Source organism: Microtus pennsylvanicus, chromosome 8 (genome assembly GCF_037038515.1).
Source record: "Microtus pennsylvanicus isolate mMicPen1 chromosome 8, mMicPen1.hap1, whole genome shotgun sequence".
Taxonomy (NCBI): Eukaryota; Metazoa; Chordata; class Mammalia; order Rodentia; family Cricetidae; genus Microtus; species Microtus pennsylvanicus.
Genome location: NC_134586.1, coordinates 10092604 through 10118766, shown reverse-complemented (window position 1 = coordinate 10118766; position 26163 = coordinate 10092604). Strand labels below are relative to the sequence as shown.

The window sequence follows — 26163 nt, the reverse complement described above, 5'->3', positions numbered from 1 at the left end:
TACCTTTTCTACACTGCTCCCAAATCTGAGGCCTTGCCAGTTAATGATCAGCTATTCTAGGAAAGGACCTTACCAAGATGGGGCCGTTTCATTTTAGTACTTTCTATGCCAAAGAAAAGAATAGGCTAAACAAAAACTGGACGTGCTGATGGTCTTCATCAAGGACTTCAGGAAGCTTATGACAAACCCAAGCCTTTGGGTTTTCAAGTTGTGCTCCCATAACCTGTGAGATCAAAGTGAGGAACTACAAAGCCCCCAAGTGCACGAGAGGAAGACTCACTCCCATGACTATGGTGTGTGGCTGTAGAGACTGCTTCCGGGAAGACTCACTACCCTATCTGAGTCCAACTGCTTAACACCTCAATATGAGATTCTCGGAATACACACCCAGAACACTCACGAGCATTACAGTGCACAAACTACCTTGAAACTCCATTTCCAGCAAGACAGCACAGATGCTCTGTGCTATTCTCAGCATGCAACAGACGCCGTCACTCATTCAATTAGCTTCCACATACAAAGCATGTGTTTCATGTCAGATCCTGTCAACAAGGCTTGAACAGAGCACAGTTCCTATTCTTAAAGAATCTTCAGAAAGGTGGGGAATAAGAACAAGAAGATTAATATAATGCAGTGTGCTAACTTCTACAATATGTACATGTGTAGGTTGTCACAAAAAAAATAGAAGGAAACTGTAAAATAGGAAAGAAACAAAAGAGGAGGACAACCGAGTGGAAAAAAAGGCTTCCAAAAAGTAATGATTTTTTTAAGTCATGAGTCAGTTGGGTCATGCCATCTAAATTTAATCCCAGCACTCAAGGCAGAAGCTGATAGATCTCTGTGAGTTCAAGGACAACCTGTTGGCCTAGATAGCAAGTTCCAAGATAGCTATGATTGCACAGTAAAATCTTGTTTAAAGGAGAGGGAGAGTACAGAGAGAGAGACAAAGACAGACAGAGAGATGGAGACATGGAGGGAGACATGGAGAATTCAGCAGGAAAGTGAATGGTAAGGAGGAAGAAGACTGAAACTGAAGGAAGGAAATTCTGATCGTGGCCATAGAATGCCTTAAGGCTAGACATGGTGAGACGTGGGTACAGAGAAGTAAGCCACGCCTTGACTAGGACAGCAACTGGTAGGCAGAAATGAATGTTAAGTATTAATAAGATCATCATTGTAGCAAAACCTAAAGTTTTCTATGTAGAGAAGAGTATCCAGAAGGACAGAGACAGGCTGTTTTAGTTCAGCTTCTGCATTATGATGACAAAAACAACCTTGAAGAAGAGATGCTTGTTCAGCTTACTTTGTGTGGGAGTCCAAGCAGGAACTTGATGCAGCTTACCACATCCACAGTCAAGAGCAAAAAGAATCAGTGCATGTAAGCTTGCTGCACAGCTTACCTGCTTCTTGTATACATCCCAGGACCCAAACCAAGGGGATGGTACCACCCCGTTCAGCCTGGGTCTTACCAATGAGAAAATCTCTTGGGGCTGGAGAGATGGGTCAGTGGTTAAGAGTACTTGCTGTTCTTCCAGAGAAACAGAGTTTTATTCCCAGTACTTGCTTGGCTGCTTACAACTTTATCACTCCAGTTCTAAAGGATCCAAGACCCTCTTCAAGCCTCCATGGGCACCAAGCATACACTGGGTACATAGACATACACACAGACAAAATACCCATACACATAAAAAAAATAAAATGCTTTTTAAGGTCCAAATCAGGAGCAGAAGGAGAGAGAGCACGAGCAAGGAACTCAGGACCACGAGGGGTGCACCCACACACTGAGACAATGGGGATGTTCTATCGGGAACCCACCAAGGCCAGCTGGCCTGGGTCTGAAAAAGCATGGGATAAAACCGGACTTGCTGAAAAGAAAATCTCTTGTAGACATGCTCACAGATCAACCTAACCAAAATAATCTCTTTCTAGACTGCCTTCCCTGGTGATTACAGACTAGGTCAAACTGACAGTTAAAATTAACCATCAAGTGGAGTGATTGGACATGTTCAAAAGTCAAGAGAAGAGACCGAATGATAGATAATAAATTCCTGAAACAGAACAGCAGCAAAGGTAGCTAGACCAAGAGAATGGATAATGAAGACATGGAGTGGGCTAGGAAGAATTTAAAGATGGATGATATAGGAAGTGGAGGAGATGTATAACATCATCCTGGTTTCTGGTGTGAGCTGGTCAGACGAATGGTGCTGTTCACTGACATGTCAATAAAATATTTAAAGTTGGATTGACTAGGAAGAGATGTTCAGTTTTAAATTTTTCAAGTTTGACAGTATACTGATTTAATAGTTGTGGACGCTTGTTAGACTGTTTAAAACATACTTAGGTTCTAAAAAATGAGGTCAGGTTAAAGATTTGAGCCTTATTGGTGGTTAAAATCATGAACTGTTGTGTAAGAGAATTTGAGAAGACTCATTAGTTTGGAACAAGCCAAGAATAAAAGCTTTCTTCAATATAAATAATTTAGGAGTAGATATAGGAAGAAGAATTCATCAGTGAAAGCAAAAGATTGCCATGGCAGATAGATAAAGAAATCAGGACTCAAAGAGACTTGAGTGTGTTATGAAGGGTTCTTAAGAGTGGCTAATCCAAGCCAGGTAGTGGTGGCACATGCCTTTAATCCCAGCATTTGGGAGGCAGAGGCAGGGGGATCTCTGTAAATTCAAAGCCAGCCTGGTCTACAAGAGCAAGTTCCAGGACAGGTTCCAAAGCTACAGAGAGACTCTGTCTCAAAAAAACAAAACAAAACAAAAAATGGCTAATCCACCTTTTCCCACTGAATCAACTACTTAAAAGATGCAAAAAATGAAGCCAACGTGACAATTCCCTTGTAAAAGAAGCCCAGTGGTTAATAGTACCTCTCCAGATACCAGAAAAAGTGTCAGCTAATCAATATTTGCTGCACCTATTGTAGGTGATTTCTAGGTGTCTACTTTGACTGGATTATAGTGTCACAGCATCCTAACAGCAGGAGCAAAGCCAGCAGTGTACCTCACCAAAGCATTTCCTCCTGGCCATCTTTTCTCCTTTCAGATTTATTTTAGAAAGTAGAAGCAAAACCTTCTGTTCTGCCCTTGAGTTAAATGGCTAGGACCCAAAGCAGGTGAGAGTATACTCCCAAACCCTGCAGTGTGATGACAGTGCTGAGCAGAGATGAGACAGAGACTGTAGGTGAAGCATATTCTGGGGACTCCAGGGTTTTGTGCACTACAGCTAAGAGCAAAGATCAAGAGGCCACTCAACAGCTGGCAGAGTTCTAGTATGGAACACGTAGCTGGAAACAGCAAGATTGATGACCCAAATTCCAGAAGGGCATCTGAGATAATGCCTATGGTTGTAGGGGCAACCAGGTAAACAGAAGGAGGCACTCCAAAGAGGTCATACCTGTCTAATTCATTAGCAAACAAATCCTTCAGTTTCAGACTTTATAGGTGGAGGTACAGCCTTAAGGAGTGGCTTGTAATTAAGTGGGAGAAAAAATGCAACCAGACCTTTGTAAAGGTTCAGTGACATTTTACAAAGCAAATAAACATTGCATTTAGGTCATAGAGAATGAAGAAAAGTTGGTGATAATGAAGACAGCTGCTTTTGCTCTCAACAAAACAGTACAGAAAATAATAAAAGATGAAATAATGAGGCAAGAGAACTGGGAAGGAACAGAATGCAGATACAAATAAAGAAGAAGCAACATGAGGAAACCATCAATTGGAGACTAGAAGTGCACATCTATATTAAAATAAAAATAAAAACACAAAGGATTCTGAGAGGAAGGTTCAGCAGTTCAGAGTAGGCACTGCTGAGAATCAGGGTTCAATTTCTAGCACCCATGAGGGGCGGCTCCCAATCAGCTGTACCTCCAGCTCCAGGGGGATCTGTTGCCCTCTTCTGGACTCCACAGGTACATACTCTACACACACACACACACACACACACACACACACACACACACGCATGCATGCATGCGTGAGCGCGCGCACGCGCACACACACACACACACACACATCTAACTAAATAAATAAATCTAAAGACTGAAACATATATTTTGAATCATCAATGTAGGGAGTAAATGGTTTTTTATTTTTATATTTATTTATTTATTATGTATACAGTATTCTACCTGCAGCCCAGAAGAGGGCAACACACCTCATTACAGATGGTTGTGAGGCACCATGTGGTTGCTGGGAATTGAACTCAGGACTTTTGGAAGAGCAGGCAATGTTCTTAACCACTGAGCCATCTTTCCAGCCCCCAGGAGTAAATGTTAAAAGTTCTCCCAAACTACAGGGGAAAAAATGAGAACATTTTTGTAACACATTAATAGATGTGGAAGATAGATACAGAAAAGATGTGTACATAACTTCCTTTATTTGCAATTGAACAGAGTTCAGAGACTTAGCAGGGAAAAATACTGTATTACAAAAGTAAGAGATTAATGAGAAGGAAATCACTCCTGGAATTTGCGGGTGAAAATCTTTAAGATGAAGGGACAAAAAGCAGCACGTCCACAAAGTCATCAGCGGACTGAAATCAAACTCCTCCATCACAGTGCTAAATGGCAGGATACAATGGCATAAAATAAACAGGTCTCTCAGAGGAAAAGGTTTTAGCCTCAATATTTCTAGGCCCTGGCAGAAAATCATTCATGTGAAAATGCACAGAAAGACATTTTGCAGACATAGAAAAAGATGCTAAAATGGTACCCATTAATTGTGTCTAAAAAGATTAACAGGACTTTAAGAGGCATTCGAGCAGATCAGTAGAATTGAAATATTAATATACACTATCTGGTTTACTTAAAAACCAGCAAATAAAAGAACAAGTCATTAATCTTACTCGTATTGTGAGGGTAATCGGGTGGCCATCTTCCATTGCTTCACTGGGGTTAAAGCTCAAGGTTGTATCTCTTAGGAAGTCTGGCTTCAAGAGATACCCAGAGCCTCCATTATCCAAAAATTTCCCATTCTGCAAGTCCATAGGCAGTCCAGGGGTTTGGAAATTCAAGGCCACTGTGAAAAAGAAGTATGTTGACATTGTTTGGAAACAGAGAGTGCAGTTAAAGACATTCAGTTCAGTGGTGTGTCAAAACCATCACACACCGCATATCTTCATTTATTCTAACACTATGGATCATTCATCTAATAATTCATGATTTTTAAACTTTTTTGCTGTCTTGATGTGGTGGTTTTAACGAAATGAAATGAAGATGGTCTCCATAGGCCCATAGGGAGTGTTGCTATTTAGGAGGTGTGGCCTTGGTGGAGGAAGTGTGTCACTTAGGGTGGGCTTTAAGGCTTCAAATATTCAAGCTAGGCCCAGCATCTCTTTCTCTCTCTCTTTCTACTGTCTGAAGATTCAGATGTAGAACTCTCAGCTACCTCTCCAAGACCATGTCTGCCTGCATGCTGTCATGCTTCATGCCATTATGATAAGGGTCTAAACCTCTGAATTGTAGGCCAGTCTCAATTAAATGTTTTCTTTTATAAGAGTTGCAGTGGCCCCGGTGTCTCTTCACAGCAATGGAAATCCTAACACTTGCCTATGTCAATGTGTGTCTGTGAATTGTAACATTTAGTTTGCAAATTAAATTACTATATAGTTGTTGGTTGTTGGGTTAGGTTTGGGGACAGGAAATCATATAGCACAGACTGACCTCAGGCTCTCCATGTAAAAGAGGAAGACTTTGAACTCCCAAAGCTCTTGTCTCCCCTTTCCCTACTGAGATTACTGAGATTACAGGCGTGCCTCATAATATCCATCTATTATCTTGAATAATGCAAGGAAGGTGGCATTCAGTATGGATTACCAAAAAGCAATACATGTGTCAAATAATATTCAATAAATACAAAAATAAAGAAAATAGGGCTGGGACTGTACCTTAGGGGTAGCATGTTTCCTTAACCTGTGTGGGGCATTATATTTAATCATCAATACTGGTATCTACTGCTAAAGAAAAGAAAGCACTGACTATAATACAAATATCCAGGTCCAAGAGCTGGCTATGTTCCCTAAGACGGTGAGAAACTGGTATACACAGTGATTGATTAGTGGTCCTGGTATACAGTCATCCCTCAAGCCTTCCTTATTCCATCTGACTCCACTGCCCATATTCTCAGACCTACACACAAGCCTCTCCACGGTCCAGGAAATGAAGAATGAGCAATGACAAGCAATGACATTGAGTGGCTGGGGCTGGTGCCATCCCTGCTCTTCAGGTAGGAGCAAGGAGAATCTGGCACAGAGAAATGACCAGTCCTGTGACCTTACTCATCTTCTGATACTGAGAGTGTCAAAACTCATGAGAAGTCAAAATGATGGAGGACACTTGATTAAAAAGAAGGCTTGAACCCAACTCAAGCAAGGAACTTGATCTTTGATTCCCCTTCTGTCCATCTGGTCACCCTGGTCCTCAAGCACATAGGTTCCAATATCAAGTCCTTGTGACTTAATCTTCCAACCGTCTCCAGTCATTGGGGGAAAACTTTAGCTCTAGAAACCAGTGATTTATCAATATCCACTTCCAGGGTCAGAACTTTTCCAGAAATTGCCTTTAACTCACCCAAGGAATTTATTTCCACTTACATTTGCAGGTAACCCATTATCCTACATAACATACCCATCTGACAGCCTACATTCCAAAACTCTTGAGGGTTAAAATTAGAAGAGTCTGCTCTGATCATTTTGGGGTAAACTCTGGTGATGAATGACCTGGTATGGAGAATGAATTCATTGGCTAAAAAAAAAAGGAGAGAGAGAAAAGTAATAAAATTTTGTGAAGCATATGTAATAAAAAATCTATTTTTATATTACTCATATACATGAAATAATTCTTTGTATAACCTGTACAAAACCATTTATCAATTACAAGATAAAAGAATTCTATGCATTTATGCTTACAAAATAATTAATAAAATTTGTAATATTTCATGGAACAACTTACATACATTGATTATATACTTGAAGAACTATTTTGCTCTCACACATCCAAATTAATTACACAATAGTACAAAAATACACACGATTCCAAAATAAAATGTATTTTAAGTAGCATATTTATCAGTTTGATTCTTTTTTACATTTTCAATTTTCACATGGACTCAAATGTAAGTCATATAAAGCTATGTATTCCTAGTTGCATTAATTTAGAGATCTTTTCACATAATTAAAGAGTTTAGAGGGGTCCTCAAATTATCTGGCTTAGCTCCCAGTCCTCTGGTCCAGCATCTTTTCCTCAAGTGCATCCAACTCTGTTTTCAACCTTCCTTTGGCAATCTCATGGACTTCCCAACATTTTCATCTCTAATATGTCTTTTGTTGAGCTATCTACTTGCTTGTAACATGTACATATTTATGCATGCATATGCAATCTGTACATACTCTATATATTTCTGCTTGTCTATAAGTGACTTGGGATTAAAAACTAATTTGCATCCTTCACCATTTGACTGATGTTCGTTAACTTAGTTGAACACAGATGTCAATTTTCCCCAAGATTTCTCGTCTTTCACTGAACAGATCTCATTGCCACAACCATTTTTGACAATATGACAATCAGCATTGAGAGAAATTATTGCCATGTATGTCTGTGAAGGTATTGATTAACTGAGAAAGACATCCTCATTATGTGTGGTATCAACACATTGTTAGGTCCTTGTTTAAAAAAAGGGGAGGGGAGTGAGGAAATCCAGTTGATCACAAGCACCCATCTCTCTTGCTTTTTTATCTAAAGAGATGTGAACAAGCAGCTGCCTTGTACTTCCACCACCATGGAGCTATAACCCTTTTACTTTTTGGGCCAGAAACTGTGAGTCACCTCGGCTTCCTTCCTGAAGTTGCTGCTTGGCAGGCATTTGGTCATGGCAATGAGAAAAATAACTATGAAGGTCTTGTAACATGATATCAGTGTGTTACTTCTGAAATTTGCCACTAGAAATTGCACGTGATTTATTACAAATGCACTTCATGCTCTTCCTAGAAACATATGGAAATCAAATAAAAAGAGGAAATAAAACTTCATACAATCTCACTACTCAATTAAGAATTACCAATATCTGGGTGGTTGGTTTCTTTCTATTTTTTTTCAATCTATATGCTAATTTTTCAAATGAATTTATATCATGTATTCCCTCTTACTGGTTGTCTTTTTTTAACTCAACTGGAATAATGTGAGAATCATTCCATTTTGATAACATTCCTAGATTTTATTTTTGTGATGTTTATAATGGTATGTACAGTAAGTCTAGGTATCTGTGTAGTTAAACCTTTGCTGTTATGATTAATTATTTAATTACTGACTTTTGGTACAAGAAGAATATTCTACTCTCTTTATGGCATTATGCACTATATCTAGGCTCACCTGCACCAATCCCTTTTCAAAATTGCTGTGTGTGTTTAATCTACTAGAAGTGAGAGAATTGTGACTACTCCCACTGTGCCAAACCTCCTATTCTTAAAAAATTTAAAAACTACACAACACATTGAGGTGTCAGACATCAGCTAGTAAAGTGGGCCATTCAAACACTCTTGACCAGACTGTGCAGTAAGAAATCTGTGCAACCCAAGTTGGGAAGGTGACCCAGCAGATAAGAGTTCCCAGTAAGCAAACATGCAGACCTGCGTTTACATCCCCATCACCAAAATAAAAACCCAGCATGGCTGCATGAACACCTATAGCCTCAGCACTGTGGCAGGATAAGAGTGGACCCAGAGGGTGTATCAGTGAGACTTGCTGACTACCAGCCTAACTCCAGGTTCAGTGAGAGAGCCTGTCTTGAGGGAACAAGGCAGAGAGTGACAGAATAGAACCCTGGTATCTTCAACTGGATTCTGCTTGATCACAAGTACATGTATTCATGTACACACATCGCTCTCCTCTCTACTCTCTCTCTCTCCTCTCCTCTTCTCTCTCTCTCTCTCCCTCCCTCCCTCCCTCCCTCCCTCCCTCCCTCCCTCCCTCCCCCCTCTCTCTCTCTCTCTCTCTCTCTCTCTTTCTCCCTTCCTAGTGGTTTCATAAAGCACTCCTTCTTGTTGCCTACAGTCTTCTATTCTGATCTATTTTTTTTCATCCCATCCCACTCAATAGTACTCTATCTTACCCTTTTATCTATCTGACTCTCCGGCTGCTGTGCAATGCAGCACACGGTGGCTTGTGCTACTCTCAGATTGCAGCCTGCTTCTGCTTACGCTTTCTCCCAGAAAAACCTGAGTGTTTTGCAGTGGGCCCTGTCACTCAGCACTCTGTAGTACCACCTGCCCATCTCAGATCTGCCCACACAAGAGTTCACACCTCACACACTCAATCAAAATGCTGGAACTTTAAAGAAGGCAATTTAAGCATGATGTTGGCACACCTTTAGTCTCAGCGCTCGGTAGGCAGAGGCAGGTAGGTCTCTATGAGTTAGTTCAAGGCCATTTTGGCCAACACAATGTGTTCCAGGTCAACCAGGACTACATAGCTCTACCTTGTCTAAAAAAATTAAGACAGTTAATAAAAAAGTTTTATGATATAAGACTTAATGAAATTCAAAAATACAAACCCTTTTGAAATTATATTAAGTGAATTGAAATTAAATAAGAATATATATTCATAAATATGCCCAACCCATGTTAACCCTTAAGCAAGGAATAGAACTGACTTAAATACTCTGTCCTTTGATGTTTTAAGCATTTACCTCTCAATTTTAAAAGTTTTCGAGCTTGAGACTCCCCAATAGAATTATTCTCATTAAATTGCTGATAACGTCTTGAATATTGTAAGCTTCGGAACTTCTCAGCTTTAGTATAAATGACAAGATCAGATAAGGCCAGAGCTATTTTTAGCTTCCTGATCTGAAAATAAAATGCAGTGATTTCACATTTTTACACTAACCATTTGTAATTTTACTTTTCTAATAATAAAAATATGCTTTTAAAGAGATTATTTCAGATTTTTTTTTCTTAAGCTTATCTCCTCTAGAATTCTTTGGACTAAGCCAATGTAATAATTTTTATGCCAACAATATTTAATAAATATCTGAACTAGACTGAACTTATTTTAATTAGTTAATGTTTTAAGACTTGAGAATAAAAATTTTACTATTTTCTCATCCCCCAAAGATCTCAGCTTAGTCTCATAAATTTTATAAATTTAAGAACAGTAGTCATAAATATATTTCCAGTTCATTCTGACATTTTAGGATAGTTTTTCTCTTTAGTAGATATTTGCTCTTCCACTGCAGTCCCCTCAGCCTCTTCCCAGGTTTGTGATCAACCTCCCTGACTCCTGCTCATGCTACACATTAATATTTAAGTTAGTACATAAACGATACATTTCTTCATGACATCCTCACAAGTATGTATCATCATACACTCCTCTCGTTTGTCTGTCTGCTGTGCTGCCCTCCCCTGTGATCCCTCCGGCAGCCTCCTGTTCATCCCCTCCTCAATTTTTATATCACGTGGGTCCCACTGTTTTCTCTTAGTTCCATCTCAGTCTTTACATTTCTTCAAACCCTCCAGTCATCCTCTTCCTACTTTTGTGTCATATATATGCATGTATGTGCATATATATGTATATGCATAAATTTATATATTAATTCCCATATCAGAAAGACTGTGCAGTGTTTGCCTGTGCCTGGCTGGTGTCTCTTAGTGTAATGATACCCAGATCAAAGATAATAATGTGACAAGGAATAATGAAGGCCAAAGCGATGTAGGATGTCTATATCATACTCCTGCAAGGCTCAGGGGACACTGCAGATGGGAAGCAGAAAGATTATAGAAGCCAGAGGTTAGGGAACATTGCTGAGAAATAGTGTTTTCTAGACACAGCATAGCCATCACACTGATGAACTCACAGCAGATGTAGTGGCCTGCACAAGACCCATACAAGCTCAAGCCAGCCAGACCTCTACCAAGGAGTGGGAATGGGTGCCTGGGGGATCCATTAGCAGTTGAGGGTCACTGAGGAAACAAAGTCAGTCTTCTCCAGTAGTGTGGCTGTAATAGGTTGCCCTACACCCACGAACATACAGATGAACATACAAGATGAACATGCAGACAATATAAATTGGACTAAGAGGAGGAGAGGGAAGGAAGGAAAAAAGGAAAAGGGGGAGAAAGGGGAAGGGAGGAGGGGGAGGAAGAGGAAGAAGAATTCACTGAGAGAAAGGAGTGTATGTAGGGGCAATGACAGGAGGTACAAGGGAGACACAGAGTGGATATAATCTAAACACATTGTGTTTGCAGATGAAATTACAAAAAAGTAAAAACTTAAGAAGATTAAAAGTAAAAATGTTTATAAAAGACCTGCAACTGAAAAAAAATGACAATTCAGTTCATTTAAAAGATAAGAAAGAATCTGATAAAGTGGAAACTAAAAATCAACACATAGAACCTGATGTGGGAGTGTCATATATCAATCTGTTGATTTCATTGGTTAAGCAATAAAGAAACTGCTTGGCCCTCATAGGTTAAAACATAGGTGGGAGGAGTAAACAGAACAGAATGCTGGGAGGAAGAGGAAATGAGCTCAGAGACGCCATGCTCCGCTCTCCCGGGTAGATGCGATAGCTCTGCTCTCTGGGGCAGACGCAATGAACTCCGACCCAGGATGGACGTAGGCTAGAATCTTCCCGGTAAGCGCACCTTGGGGTGCTACACACAGATGATTAGAAATGGGCTAAATTAATATGTGAGAATTAGCCTAGAAGAGGCTAGATAGAAATGGGCCAAGCAGTGTTTAAATAAATACAGTTTTTGTGTTGTTATTTCGGGGCATAAACTAGCCAGGCGGCCAGGGTGCTGGGGATGCAGCCCTGCCGCTTCTATTACTACAAGAACCCATCAAACAAAAAGTTGCCTCTTTGAAAAAAATAAACAAGATCAATAAACCTCTAACCAAACTATTCAAGAGAGAAAGAATTTCAGAAGGACTAAAGTTAAAGACAAAAAGAAAGTGTGCTACAACAGATTCTAAGGAGGTACAAAGGATTAGTAGGAATACTGTGAAACCTTATATCCAAAGGAAAAACCTAAATAAAATGGACAGATTCCTAAATACAAATAATCCCAGGACGTCTCCCCAGTCAGAGCTGACCACCTCAGCTTCAAAAATTGGTACAAATGGGCATATGGTGGCAGTCATTCAAAGCAAAGGCTTCTCTCCCAGACAGGTGCACACTGTGTAAGATCCCGTAAATTATACAAAGCTGATTTTTTTTTGCAATAATTATCCAAACATAGAGAAACTATACCCAAAGAGGCACCAAGAAGTTCTGGCTGCCTGGTGTGAAACACTACATCAAGCTATCCTGCAGTTAAGATTCCTTTTCACTGAGGTTGTGGGGTAAAGGGAACACTCACGTATTGCTGGTGGGAATGCAAGCTGGTACAGTCCCTTTGGATGTCAGTGTAGTTATTACTCAGAAAATTAGAAAACAACCTTCCTCAATACCCAGTAATAGCACTTTTGGGTATATATCCAAAGGATACTCAATCATGCCACAAGGACATGTGCTCAACTATGTTCATAGCAGCATTTTCTGTCATAGACAGAACCTGGAAACAAACTAAATGCCCCTCCACCAAAGAATGGATAAGGAAAATGTGGTACATTTCCACAATGGAGTACTACACAGCAGAAAAACATAATGACATCTTGAATTTTGCAGGCAAATGGATGGAGCTAGAAAGCATCAGACCCAGAAAGACAATTATCACATGTACTCACTCTTAAGTGGTTTTTGAACATAAAGCAAAGAAAACCAGGCCACAAATCACAATCCCAGAGAACTTAGACAACAATGAGGACACTAAGAGAGACTTACATAAATATAATCTACATGGGTAGTAGAAAAAGACAAGATCTCCTGAGTAAATTGGGAGCATGGGGACCTTGGGAGAGGTTTGAAGGGGAGGGGAGAGGCAAAGAGGGGAGCAGAGAAAAATGTAGAGCTCAATAAAATCTTCAAAAAAAAAAAAGATTCCTTTCCACGAACCATTTATGCAGGGGGGGGGATCAGTTCTCATCTCCACTAGCCCAGCTGAAGAGTAGGACAGAACACAATACATGCATTTTAACATAATAATACAAATACATATAATAATGTGCAGCATTAGCATTGATTCTATTGCTGCATCTGCTACACGGGAGAGAAATTGTGTTATTTCCCTCTGCATCCTTTCTATTCTTGTACAGAGCCTATTACATATGAGTGTATAGAAATGTCTACTCCAGTGAGTTTTTTAGGAAAAACTACTCCGGAAAGAGAGATAAATTTTGCATGTTCTTATCCACTGGCAACTTCTTTCAAGCAAGATTTTAAATTGGACTCAAGCTTTCATTAAGAGGTAACTGACTCTCTTAAATAAAATTATTTCAACTTCTCTCCAAGAACTTTAGAAAGCTTTAATAGAGGGTAAAATTCTCAAGAAACATGTTCTCACCCTCCTCTTGGCAAATGTTACTCTGGTCAGCTTTAAAGGATCTCTCTCCTTTTCCTGCCAGACCTTTGAGAAAAAGAAGTCTCGTGTTTCTCCTTCTTTTAGTGGCTCTTCATTGTCATCATCATAGTCATCTTCCTCGTACTCTATCACCTGGCCTTGTTTCTCAGCCCCTTTCCTCTCACGGGTTTCCTGTAAGGTTCCTATTTTCTTATTTTTCACTAATATTTTGAATTTTAGTGCCTATAAAAAAACAGTTGGAAACAAGACATATTTACAAGCAAGTCATCGCTGCAATCTCAGGAAATACCCCAACATGTGTACAATATTTAAAAAGAAAACAAGGCTGAGTCTGGGAATTAACCTACAGTAGCAAGGTATGCCAGGGACCTCATTGTGATTTTGAAGATTATTCATGCTTATTAGAAACCAGTGGGATCGCAGTTCTGGCCATAATTTACCCTAAAAAAAGCCCATGGAGACTTACTATAAATGACCTTTTCCATATGCCACAAGTTGCTACTATGTGATAAGTTTAAAATAGGTCAGAAAGTACATGCATGTACATTGAAATGTTTGTCACATTGCTGAAGTTAAAAGGTTACAACTTCTGGCAGTAGATGCAGTACTCTCATCCAACAATAAAAGCATCCAATGAGAGCAGGCCTATAAAAATGTCCATCAGCCTGTCTGACATCTAATATGGATTGCATTCAAAACGTATAAAGCTTCTTCAGTTGAAACCCATACGAGTATCAATGACTTAGTATGTCCAGTCCATTAAATCACAGATGTGACAAAATTTTACCTCCCTCAGGAAGGGTCAGTCACGCTGATGTCGAAGGCTTTGGATGCATTTCTCAACTATTTCCACCCTTTCCAAACAGTTCATTAATATACATGAGTGTCTGCTATATCACATACAATATTGAAATATATCTTGTGACATAAGGTCTTCCTCTAAGGATACCTTCATCTTCCTTCCTTCTCACAGCCTCACACCTTGAGTCTTCTCTTTTGTGATGCCTCTTCCATTATTCTCTAATATGGAATTTACCAAAATGTGTTCTGTGCCCACATGCCAAGGGCACTGTGAATGATGCTTGCTAAAGGAACACACTTTGGGATGTACTTCACAATTAAGAAGTCAAAATCTTAACTCATCTTTCACGACTCATGTGTCCATTCCCTACATTCAATACTTCCTCACCATCTCTTATTTCCCCCTTTCGGGTCCCCACTGGACACCTGAATCATGAATGAGGATAGAAAGCTGACTGCTTTTCTAGTTTGAACTCTGTTGTGGATTTTTTTCATTCTTTTTGGTGGTGGATAAATTCATTTTCTAGAGAACGTGTAAGATCCACGTGAGTCTCTACAGTTTCAGAATGGCTTGCCTAGCTGTAGAGCTCTATGAGCTTTGGGTTAATGTTTTAAGAAAGGCTTTTTAAATCTTATATTGTGGGGCTGAAATAAGGCTAAGTCACCATGTTCCCAGGTAATTATCTCTCACATTGAAGACTGAACACAATGCTGAAAAGAGATTTTAATTACTCATTGATTTCTCAGAAACCTCCCTCCTTACTGTAGTGTGGAAGCCAAAACCTCAATGAAAGCCATGTGGTCGGACGCAGCACTAAGGAAAGTGACTGAGAGAGCGAGTCACGCTGCAGCCGTGGCTGAGGCAATGTTGGAACAGGAGGAGGCATTTTAAGGAAAGCAAAGAACAGAGAAGCCCTCGGTCTGTGTGCTGCTGAGATAGACCTAGTGGGATTCATCACTAGGGAGACTTGTGACGTGAGTGTGTTCCGGCTTAGGTGAAGAGGAGACAGGCAGAGGGAAGTCCTGGGGGCTGACTTGGAGGTGGGAGTTTACTCCCTGTTTGTTGATATTTGGATCATAGATTCTGTTTATAACCTGGACATCTCACCTCTTTCTTTTTTTTCTTTCTTTTTTTTTATTTAATTTATTTATTTATTAAGGATTTCTGCCTCCTCCCTGCAACCGCCTCCCATTTCCCTCCCCCTCCCCCGATCAAGTCACCCTCCCTCATCTGCTCGAAGAGCAATCAGGGTTCCCTGACCTGTGGGAAGCCCAAGGACCGCCCACCTCTATCCACACACTGAGGGAACTCACCAAGGCCAGCTGGCCTGGGTCTGAAAAAGCATGGGATAAATCCGGACTGGCTGAACATAGAGGACAATGAGGAATACTGAGAACTCAAGAACAATCGCAGAGGGTTTTTGATCCTACTGCACGTACTGGCTTTGGGGGAGCCTAGGCAGTATGGATGCTCACCTCTTTCTTAACCTTTTCCCAATAAAATATATCAGATTCCTGAAGTTTTATATTAAAACGCCTTTATAGTTTGGACTCATGGGTGAAGTAAAGAACATTGTCAGAAGTGGATTTTACTTCTATTTCTGCTTAGGTTCCTTTCCTGTTACTGTTCTAAAACACCTAACAGAGGGAGGGTTTATCTCAGCTCACAGGTCCACAGTACAATCCGTCATAGCAGGGAAGGGACAGAAGCAGCAGAAAGTTGGGGGAGGGAGCAGGTCCTGTCGCATCCATAGTCAAGACAGAGAGCAGTGAAGGCAGGCAGGCCCGTGCTGAGCTTTGACAGACGGCCCAGATTCCCTTCAAGATGGGTTTTCCCAGGCTAGTCAATGCAAACAAGGCAATATCTCAGCAGATAGGCCCAGAGTTCAGCCTCAAGGTGGCTCTCGATTATGTCAAGTCAACAACTAGCAAAAGTCGCCAGTTTGTATGAAAGTACTGTTTGCATGTTCTCTCTCTTCACCAATGTAACTTAAACTTAACAGGACATTCCTTAAGCAATGCATAGAGACCTCTCTCTGAAATCATCAAAACCCAGCCTCTGTGCTGGTCTCTAACCTATACGAGAAGGTGACCACGATGTGTTCTTTGTTTTTTTTTTTTTTGTTTTTATTCTTATTTTTCCTTCATCTGGACATCTCAGACAAAGCATTACCTCTGGAGATGGCAGTGTGTCTGGAAACTCATCAAGCATATCAGAGAGCAGGAAGTCTCCAAAGGTACTCTGCAGAATGTCAGCCATTACTTCCTGCTGGCTAGGGGAACAGTGGTTCTCCAAGGACAGCACCACCGGGTACTCAGATGACTGGAATATAAACCGTTGCTATGGTTATGCATCCAAACTGTTACATTAACCTAATGCAATCCATCTTATCTCTAAGCTCTGACAGGCTTTGCAAAATCAGCATGCTTTAAACTGAAAATTATCTTTGCATCTGGCAAAGTCAGGGCTTTCAGGTAAAGAGTACTCTTACTTGCCTTGGAAGCAGGAGCAAAGCCCGAATCACCCACTAGTGGGACTTTGTTTCAGTAAGTAATATCACGTCCACAGAAAGAAATGACATAGATTCATTACCAAGAAATTAAAAGAAATTAAAAACTTAAAGGCTTACGCCTCTAATCCCAGTTAGGCTAATCAGGAGGCTGGGGGCTAACCTGAGCTAAAAAGTCAAGGCTATCCTGTGCTAAAGAGTCTGAGGACAGTCTTGGCAACCAAGTAAGACCTTGCCTTAAAAGAAAAAGTAAAAACTAGAGGTGGGCATATAGCTCATTAGTAGAGCATTTGCCTAGCATGCACAAAACCCTGGCTTCAATTCTCAGTGCTCAACCCTGGCCCCAAAAGATCTGTGAAGCTGTATACAATGCCACAGAAACTGCTGTAATGTATTCGGGGGGAAAAAACTTGCCTAGAATATCTTGCATTGTTGAAAGTCCCCAAAGGTGCGGGAGTTATGCTTAATTAACAAGATAATGGGTTTCATTACAGCATTCTCATAGATGTGTATCATTGTATTTCATCTATAGTCACACATTGTATATGCTATTTATCATAAATGGGGTTTTTTTTATAAATTTCCTTCTCAGTTAGGTCATTTTTTACTAAAAAAGGTTATTAATTTTTACTCTTTTTTATTCTATAAATCTACTGAATTCATTTGCTATCTCTCACAATTGCTTGTGGGATGTTTGGGTATATATATATATATATATATATATATATATATATATATATATATATTCATTATCATTTCTTGTGAAAGTAGAGAAAATCTTATTCTTTCCTTCATAATTAATAATTATAATGTCTTTTATTCATCTATTTCTAATTTTCACACTTATTCAGAGTGTACGTGCACACATACAGGTATGTGCACATGTGTGAAGGTCGGAGAGAGGACAGCTTGAAGAGTCTGTGCTCTCCTTGCACGGTGTGGGTTCCAGGACCTAACTCAGTTTCTCAGGCACCCTAAGCCATCTCACCGGTCCATCCCGCTATTTTTCTTGTCCAATTGGTCTTCTCTGTTCTTTTGAGCTTTGGAAAATGTAGATTTTTACATCCTTGTGAGGATTTTGAGTTTTAAGACTGTCTCTATTGCCTTGTAGAATCTAGTTATCCTTAACTAAGTGAGGGTTGTCATTCAAACATTTAGGAAGAGCATTTCAGACAAATGGAGCATTGTGTACAAAAGATTTTAGATGCACCTGAAAAACAAACCAAGTGAACAAAGGATGGACAGCAGGGGAGCTCAGAGGTCATAGAAAACTGGTCACAGGGACCTGGTGAGTTAAGGGTGGAATCCGGCTTTTGTTCAGAAAACTTTTTGAACTGGGAATGATGCGGCTTACCTCTAGGTCATTCTGATGTACACGATGGATGAGAAATAAATATAACGCCATGATTTCTAGTTCATGTTTATAGATTAGGTGATATGTTCATAGGGGAACACTGAGTTTATTGAACGTGCCATCTTCCTATTTTATGTATATGTTTATTAAGTTATTACTGAGGCTCATTTAGTTAGATCCTTTGATGGTACAACAGTTGCAACTCTGGCTCACTCTACAGACCTGACTGGTGTCGAACTCACAGAGATCCACCCGCCTCTGCCTCCTGATTAAAGGCATGCACTATCATGCCCAACCACAACTGTAAAGAGAACAAATCAGCTATATTAAAATTTCCAAACAGACACTCTGAAGGTATGCAATTAGCCAGCTTGGAAAATGGAACCAACTATCGCTCAAAACTCCTTGAAAAATTTTATGAGAGATTGCTGAAATCAGCCCAAATCAGGTCAGACTTGTAAAAGGAGCTTCATTCCACGAAATTTAGATCTTTGTGTCTATAACCAATGAATTGGGTAGTCAATTTAAGCTGCAAAGTGTACTTTGAAACACTATTTGTTATACCAGTATATTTGTAAACAAGGTCAGCATTTGAGATGATGGATAGTTGACACATTTTATTTTTAGCTTAAAAGTAAAATATTTGGGCATGGGTAAAATGTTCATTACTGTCTAGATTGGTGCACCTTAAACTTTGGGTTTATGACACATAATGAAAATAAGTATATTTCTTAACATAACACAACATACACAAGACTAAACAAGAAGTCCCATGAACTCGCATTACCTTGCACTTGGATAAACGTACCACTAACCACCACGCGGATTTTGATGCCTGTCACAGGTCACAATTTAAAGTGTTGCAGATTTAAAGGAAGGCCACATTCTAAAGAATTCGGGAACAGTGGTCTCTAAATGAATACGGCAGAGATGTGCACATACCATGAAGGCGTACTTGTTTATTGCTTGGATGACAGTTTTGAAGAGAAGCTTGCTGGTGAGGGTGTAACCATGATACACAACAGGCTCATTCTCTGCACCGTCCCAGCAGTCAATTTCCAGACAGCGGCAGCCTTTCACAAGGGCACTAACAAAGGTTAAGCAAAATAGTGTCATGTCCAGACCATGAACCATAAAAAGAATAAGATCAAATATTTAGACTTTTAAAACAAACATATAAGCCAACCTGTAATAGAGGAAAGTTTTGTACCTTAGAAAACTGCAAACTTATAAAGCAGAAACCCTCTCTTTGTGTCATACAAACAGACAGGTTCTCCCTAGTCAACCACATCACTCTGTATTGATCTCTTTATAAAGCTTGTTCGTACAAGGAAGGATGTGATGGCCACCTGAAGTTATAGTTTTGAAGCCCTTTGCCCCCCTCCCAAACAGCCTTGCTGATGGTGTTCCTACTGTGTTGGTTTAGTCTTCTTTGCAGTATAATAATACTAGAAATAACAAAATGCATTAGTCTGATTCCTTTCATCACACTAAGTTTGGGGGAGTGAACAACAGGTGAGACAGGGAAGGAGAAAAGAGAAATCATGGCCACAGCAAATAAAAAGAGTGAGCTTGACATTCCAGGAATCATGTTTGACCTTCTTACAGCTCCTCATGCAAGGATTGCCTGAACCCTATTCCAGCGACACAACAAGAGGCCGGCATAGCTGCTCATCTGTGTTGCTTTGACTCATGGTTTCTTTGGAGAATATTTTGAGTGACTATTTCAGGATGCACCAATTCCGCAGCTTTCTCCAAAGTGAGGAAAATACAGTCCCATTTCTTCTCAGATCTAAAACTAATTTGATTTTCCATCTATCAAATAAATCAGCCTCTTGATCCACACATAAATTCTATCTTGGGTTTTGAAGCCGGTTGTATCCACTGGGTTGAAATGGATTTTCAGCCTTCTGACTGAGAGAGTGACTGGCACTTTAATAAACACATACCTGTATTTAAAGCGTGGCAACTGAAGCAGGTTGCATTCAGAGTTTTCACTGGGTTAAGAATGGCGAATGTGCACAAGGAGAGCTGTCGCTAAGGTCTTCAGGGACCGCATTGGGCAGTCATTTTATGTCAGTGAAATAGGCTGGGCTTTTAGCAGAGCTTACTATAATTTCTTGACTTAATTGCAAAGGTTGTTTTACTGTGATGGGGAAACAGGTCAATAACGGGCTGCTTTTCTAAGTTGCTCAAAGCCTTAGCTCAATCCTCAGGATTAAAAAAGGTACATTTAGGGAGTCATTCAAATGTGCATAATAGCAATAGGATTTTTATTCTACATTACACACAGTTGCTTAGAGCTAAATACATCTAGGTGGCCAATTCTCAGGTGGAGGGGTATTGCATCCCACAAAATTTCTAGCTATGTCCACAGTAGGTTTTGGTGGCCACAACTTGGGATGGTGATAAGATACATCTTGGGGGTACATAGAGGAATGTTGGTAAACACCCTGCCATGCACAGTATGGACCTCTCCCACCAAGGGTCATTTGATTTAAACATGAGTATGATAAAGGCTGGCCCAACGTTGTAATAGCCTGAAGGGGAAACTGTGGTCCCAGCATCAAATGCCTGTATCAATCAGTAGTCTTCCCAAAGAGTACACCAGATTGTATGAGAAAGTATACCTTCCAGAACAAATATTTCTTTGAGATTAATACTTGTATTAGCCCCTTTCTAAGGAACTGAGTTGAGCAATACTTGAGAATGCAGTGAGCAGAGACTAAACAATTGTGATAACAAGTCAGTGCACTGCATTCAGGGAAACAAGGAGACTGTATGTTCCCTGCGAAATAACAGACAAAAGATGAGATGAAGCTGAGACCCAGGACAGATGAGCCAAAGAGAATGGGTAGATTTTCTGTACCTTGGAGGCATCATCAAGACCACCTTTCCTGGACGTTCTGTGGGTTTAGGGGACTGTGGAGTTTCGCAGTGCATCCTTTATGCAGTTGTGTGGTGATGGACCATAAGGGAAAGCTGCAGAGCTCTTGAATGAGGAAACCTGTCTGGAAGACTCTGAGAAGGGCCCTGGTTAACCACCATTAATCCTTGCAGATGCAACTAAGGCACCATCTAATTTTAGGAGCCTTAAAGTGGGATGAGTCTGTAGAATTATAAAAGAACACATTTCCTGGCTTCTAAATGTTTTACAAGTACTTAGACTTTTAAGTCAGAAAAAAACTGGAGCCTTTTCTTGTACTGTTTCCTAATTCCCATGAAAGGAATTTGCCTTACACACCTTTTAGGAGTTATCAAATTAAACTATGCTGTATTTTTCTTCCATAAAGAATATTCACTCTTTAGAGTTCTGCTGGACAGTAAACTTGAACTCTGCACCAGCACAAAGAACTGTCTAAGACTTGGTGTGGAAGAAATCCTTGAACAAAGATTTGTCAACAATCCTGAGTCTTGCTGCTTCTCTCGACTCTCCCAATTTTAGCAAGAATTGAATCAACCTTCACAAAAACAGCACATTCCTACCAAGAAGGCTTTAAGTGGGCTGTGCTGTCCTGTGCTAGTCACTTTTACCCTGGCACATGTGATCTGTTTGTTATCCACTCCTATTTCACTCTGGTTCTTTTATTGAGAATGAAGGGAGACCGTTTCTCATTCACAAAGGACACTCTAAGCAGCCATGTTATCTTCGGGTCACTATAATTCTTATAGATAGTCCTGTTCTCCTTTAGTCTCAACTGACAGAGGCCCTTTCAGTAGATACCCTAGCATGTGTACAAGACTTTGTGGCAGGAAGCTACTACTTGTAGCTGTATTTCACCTTTTAATCTTTAAAATCTCCCTTAGATACTGCCTAGAACAAAAGTATAAAAACCAAAAAAAACTTATGGTTTTCATGTATGGGAAATTACATGTATGTGAACAGTATTTTTTATTTGTAATTGAATTTTAACTGTAAATAAAAAGGCTTGGATTGGGGCTAGGGGATATAGCTTAGCTGGTAAGGTGCTCACTCACCTTGCACACGGGAGGGCCTGGATCCTATCTCCTTCACAATATCAACCATGCATGCCAGGCAACACTTAAAATCCCAGCACTTAAGGAGTGGAGGCCAGAGGACCAGAAGTTCAAGGTTATCCTCACCTCTATCATCAGTTCAAAGTCAGCCTAGGATGCTTGAGACTGTGTCGCAAAAAACAGCCCTCACATTTGGAGATCTTTTGGTGGATTTAAATGTTTATTATTAAATATGGAGCTACTGGTTTTCTATTTTAAAAATGAAGTAGAGATGTGTGAAGGTTGTTACCATCACATGATGAAGAGGGGCAGGAGAAGGGAGAGGAGGACCAGAAACTCACACACTGACTCTATAATACTGCTTTCATCATTTGATGAAAACAATGACATTTGGAAGGATGAGGTAATGCTTATCTCCCAAAGGTGTTTTGAAGGAACAATAGAAGAAATGCAACTAAACACAGACTCCGATTTTTTTTTCACTTTGTTTGAACAATTTTTGGCATTCAGAATTTTGGCATTTCTTTATGTCTGGATTTGAACTTATTTCCCTCTTCTAAAAAACTGAAATAGTATCAAAATATCTAACATAAGGTAATAACTAGAATTATCTACTGAATTCTAAAATGATAAGATTTTTGAGCTTTTATTTTTAAATATTTACTTGGGCTTTAATTTGAACTTATATTGATTTGTTTACAGTTTTATGTTATGGTAGGATCCTATCCTCCCTATAAGATACTTTCCATAAACAACATAATCCAGTCTCATACTTTTAAATATCACCTATAAACTAATGGCTTCCGATTATATTTTTCCAGCTTGGAAGCTTTTTTATCTGAACTACAAACTTATATTAAACCCAACTACTTACTTGACAAACGCCTTGGGAAACAGGTTGATATCACAAACTCAGCATGGAAGCCTTGGAGTTTTCACTTTGATCTCACACCCCACAAGGAGCCTTTTGGGTGATCATCAACATGTCAACCTTACAGGCTTGGCTACTGGGCCAAGCAACTTGATGTCGCTCCCTCACTCATACTGTTTCTCACTACCTGTTAAACCCTCATGGTTCTTTCTCCTCAAAGCATTTCAGCTTGTCATCATGTTGGCTGCTTCCCTATGTCCTCGCCATCACCCAGCCTGCTGTATCTCCCCTGCTCCAAGGGTGTCAAAATGTTCTCAAAGGAACTCTCACTGATGGCTCTCCCACCTTTCCATGATCAATAAAACCTCTACAAACTCACCCTCCTCCCCAGGCCCAGCCCCTTCATTTACTCTATGCTAGTGTCTGGATGTTTTTGCTAACTTCCAAGATATGAACAAGCCAAGTACTTATCATGTCTCCATTCTCCCATGGCTCCTTCATTACTGTCAGCCAGGATAGTTGAGAAACCATTTCTGACGTTGTTAAGCAACACCCACAAGCCATATCACACTCTATTATGTTGTTTGGTTTATCTTTCTTGTACATTTCATTAGCCCCTGATGATATTCATTTTCCTTTTTATCTATCAATTCCCACGAATTTCTATGAAAACATTGAGGCCTCTAATATTTCTCATTCCCCACTAGATCCCTGCTGACTAAGCTGGACCCGCTGTAGGCAGCACTATGTCTTATAGGCTATGAAGTTGGAGATACGAGATGGTCTGCTTTAATCTATGTAAAATATTTAACATATAGATCTATAAAATTCACTGTCTAGAACACAAAACCACACAAATTACTCTGAACTGGCTTTTCTTAGAACATTGTGTCCTGATGTCTAAGAATTAATACTTTGTTAAAATCCAGTGTGTTCCAAATAAGCACAACGGTCATATTTTCCTATAAGAAATGTACAGATTGGTCAAGAACCTCCAGAGAGTGTAGACCCATGGAGCAGAGGTCAGTGGGGAGGAATAGAGGGGAACCCTGTAATGCTAACGTACATTGTATGCTGCGTTTCCATTTCATCCAAAGGATGGACCATCGACGTAGGAACAAACTACAATTCCTCTTCCCTGTGAGTTCTGTTTTTGTGCACAGTCTCCTTATGGCTCAGCACTCTTACTGAGTTAGTACAGCAGGAGCTGTATATGGAGGAGACTTCAAACTCCAAACAGCTGATTGCGTGGCACATCCAGGTAGGATGTGCTGAGGAAGCAGAGGCAAGAGGATCATGGGTTCAAGGACAGCCTGGGCTGCACAGTCCAGTGGCTGACAAGATGGCCCAGAGGTTAAGAGTACTTATGATTCTTGCAGGGTTATAGGGATAAGCCCAGCCCATTAGGGGGCGTGTTCGCCTCGAGCTAATGTTTACTTATAAATCTAGAGAGCATAAGCCCGCAGCTCTCTCTGCTTCCCTGTTCTCCGCTGGAACCGGTGGTTCTGTAAGTCTATTTCCCCATTAAAGCTGTATATATTATTACAATCTCTCTGAATTTATTTACACCTTTACACTTGGCGCCCTGTGAGGCTTTGCGGATACCCGCCCCAGCGACCTCTGGGAGTCAGCGGCCCCCACCCCCCTCCGAAGGCCTCTGCCCCTTGCTGGTTCGCTCTGCCCGACTATGGCGGCAGAAGCAACTGAGATTCTGAGTCACTGAACATCTGCAGCGACTAGAGTTTTCCTGGCGCTTGCTAGAAAGTTGGCAAAAGTTTGCAGCGGAACAATGCTGCCTGAATTAGCAGAAGCTCCTGGGCCTGCAGTTTTGCAGCATCAGGGCAGTTCCCCATTTGCGCCACCATAGCGGCTACATCAGCAGATTTGGTCTGATACAGAGGGATCGCTTCCACGACCACTCTAACTCCTCAGGCAGAACAATCCACATCTAATTCAATCCGGCCTTGGCTCTGCCAGGATTCCTGGCCCTACCCCCAACTGCTATTTAACTTTCGGTTTTGAGTTGTTTCAGACAGCCTCTGATTTAGGCCACGTGGACTCAGGTGCATTTCTTTCGCCACCACTGGCAGGAAAACGTCATTACAGGTAAATAATTTTCTTTTATAAATAAAAATAAATACTGATTTGATTGAAAATGTCTAAAAATGTTACCATTCAAGACTTTAACAGCCTTTTTGATTGTACAATGTGGGAGATTTTACAAGAGGTGTCTGTCACCCCACATCTATGGACCTTTCTGGGATTCGTAGTTTTCCTTGGTACTACATGGTTTGATAATAAAAATATGATAAAGTCTTTACGAGACAAATCCAGGATTCTTAAGGCAGAGGTTAAACGCTTAAAAACAATTGAGAATGACAACAATCTTCTCAAGAATCAGTTTGAAGTTCTCCAGGAAGAGAACAGATCTTTGTTTAACATGACTCGATCAACTGAGCAAAATTTAGAAAAGGTACAAGCTGATGTTAAGGAGAAATTCATTACTATGAAAAAAGAAACAGCTGATTTGTATCGTAAGCTTCAGTCCCTTTCTGTAGAAACTAAAACATTAACTGAGAGAATCAAAACTGCTGAATGTGACAATCAAATTTTGTCTAAAGCCTGTGACAGATTGTCAGAAAAATTGTCAATTCAGAAAGGCACAGTTTATGCCATAAAATTTATGTCCAAAGTGAGATGTTATTTCTAATGGACAAACTTCATACTTTAGAATCCTCAATAAAGGCTTTGAAACATCATTCTGGACAGGAGATTCAGACATTGCAGAAAGCAATGATGAATAGAATTAAAAAGATTGAAAAATTTCTAAATTCTGATGAAGAAGAGCAAAGGGAAGAAAGACAAATTTTAACTCCATCTATGGGTAAATCTATCAGGGACAATTCCCACAAAGCTCTACCTACAGCTCTACCTGCCCTTCCAATGGTTGGTTCCAGAAACCCTAGGGTCATCAAAGAAGATACATGGGAGCCTGTCCGTATGAACGATCTCAAGAAAATTAAACAGGCTATGATGACTTTTGGGATGCAGGCCTCCTTTGTTAAAGAGATGCCAAAATCTTGGGCCACGACAAGCAGAGTCAAGCTCTCTGACTGGTTCCAGTTGACTTCTGCAGTACTTGAGAATGGACCACTATTGAAATGGAAATGTTTATTCAGGCAAGAGGCTAGACT

General features: G+C 40.2%; 1 protein-coding gene across 1 annotated transcript in view; it reads right to left on the bottom strand.

The window, feature by feature from the left end:
* The window catches only part of Plcz1 (phospholipase C zeta 1), a 55822-nt gene that overhangs the window by 9985 nt on the left and 19674 nt on the right, over positions 1-26163 (bottom strand). The window contains exons 5-10 of the mRNA XM_075981917.1: positions 19063-19207; positions 16430-16579; positions 13438-13677; positions 9684-9840; positions 6629-6745; positions 4849-5021 (exon numbers count right to left, since the gene is read on the bottom strand). Coding sequence (XP_075838032.1) covers positions 4849-5021; positions 6629-6745; positions 9684-9840; positions 13438-13677; positions 16430-16579; positions 19063-19207 — 982 coding nt within the window. The remainder of the gene's footprint in view (positions 1-4848; positions 5022-6628; positions 6746-9683; positions 9841-13437; positions 13678-16429; positions 16580-19062; positions 19208-26163) is intronic.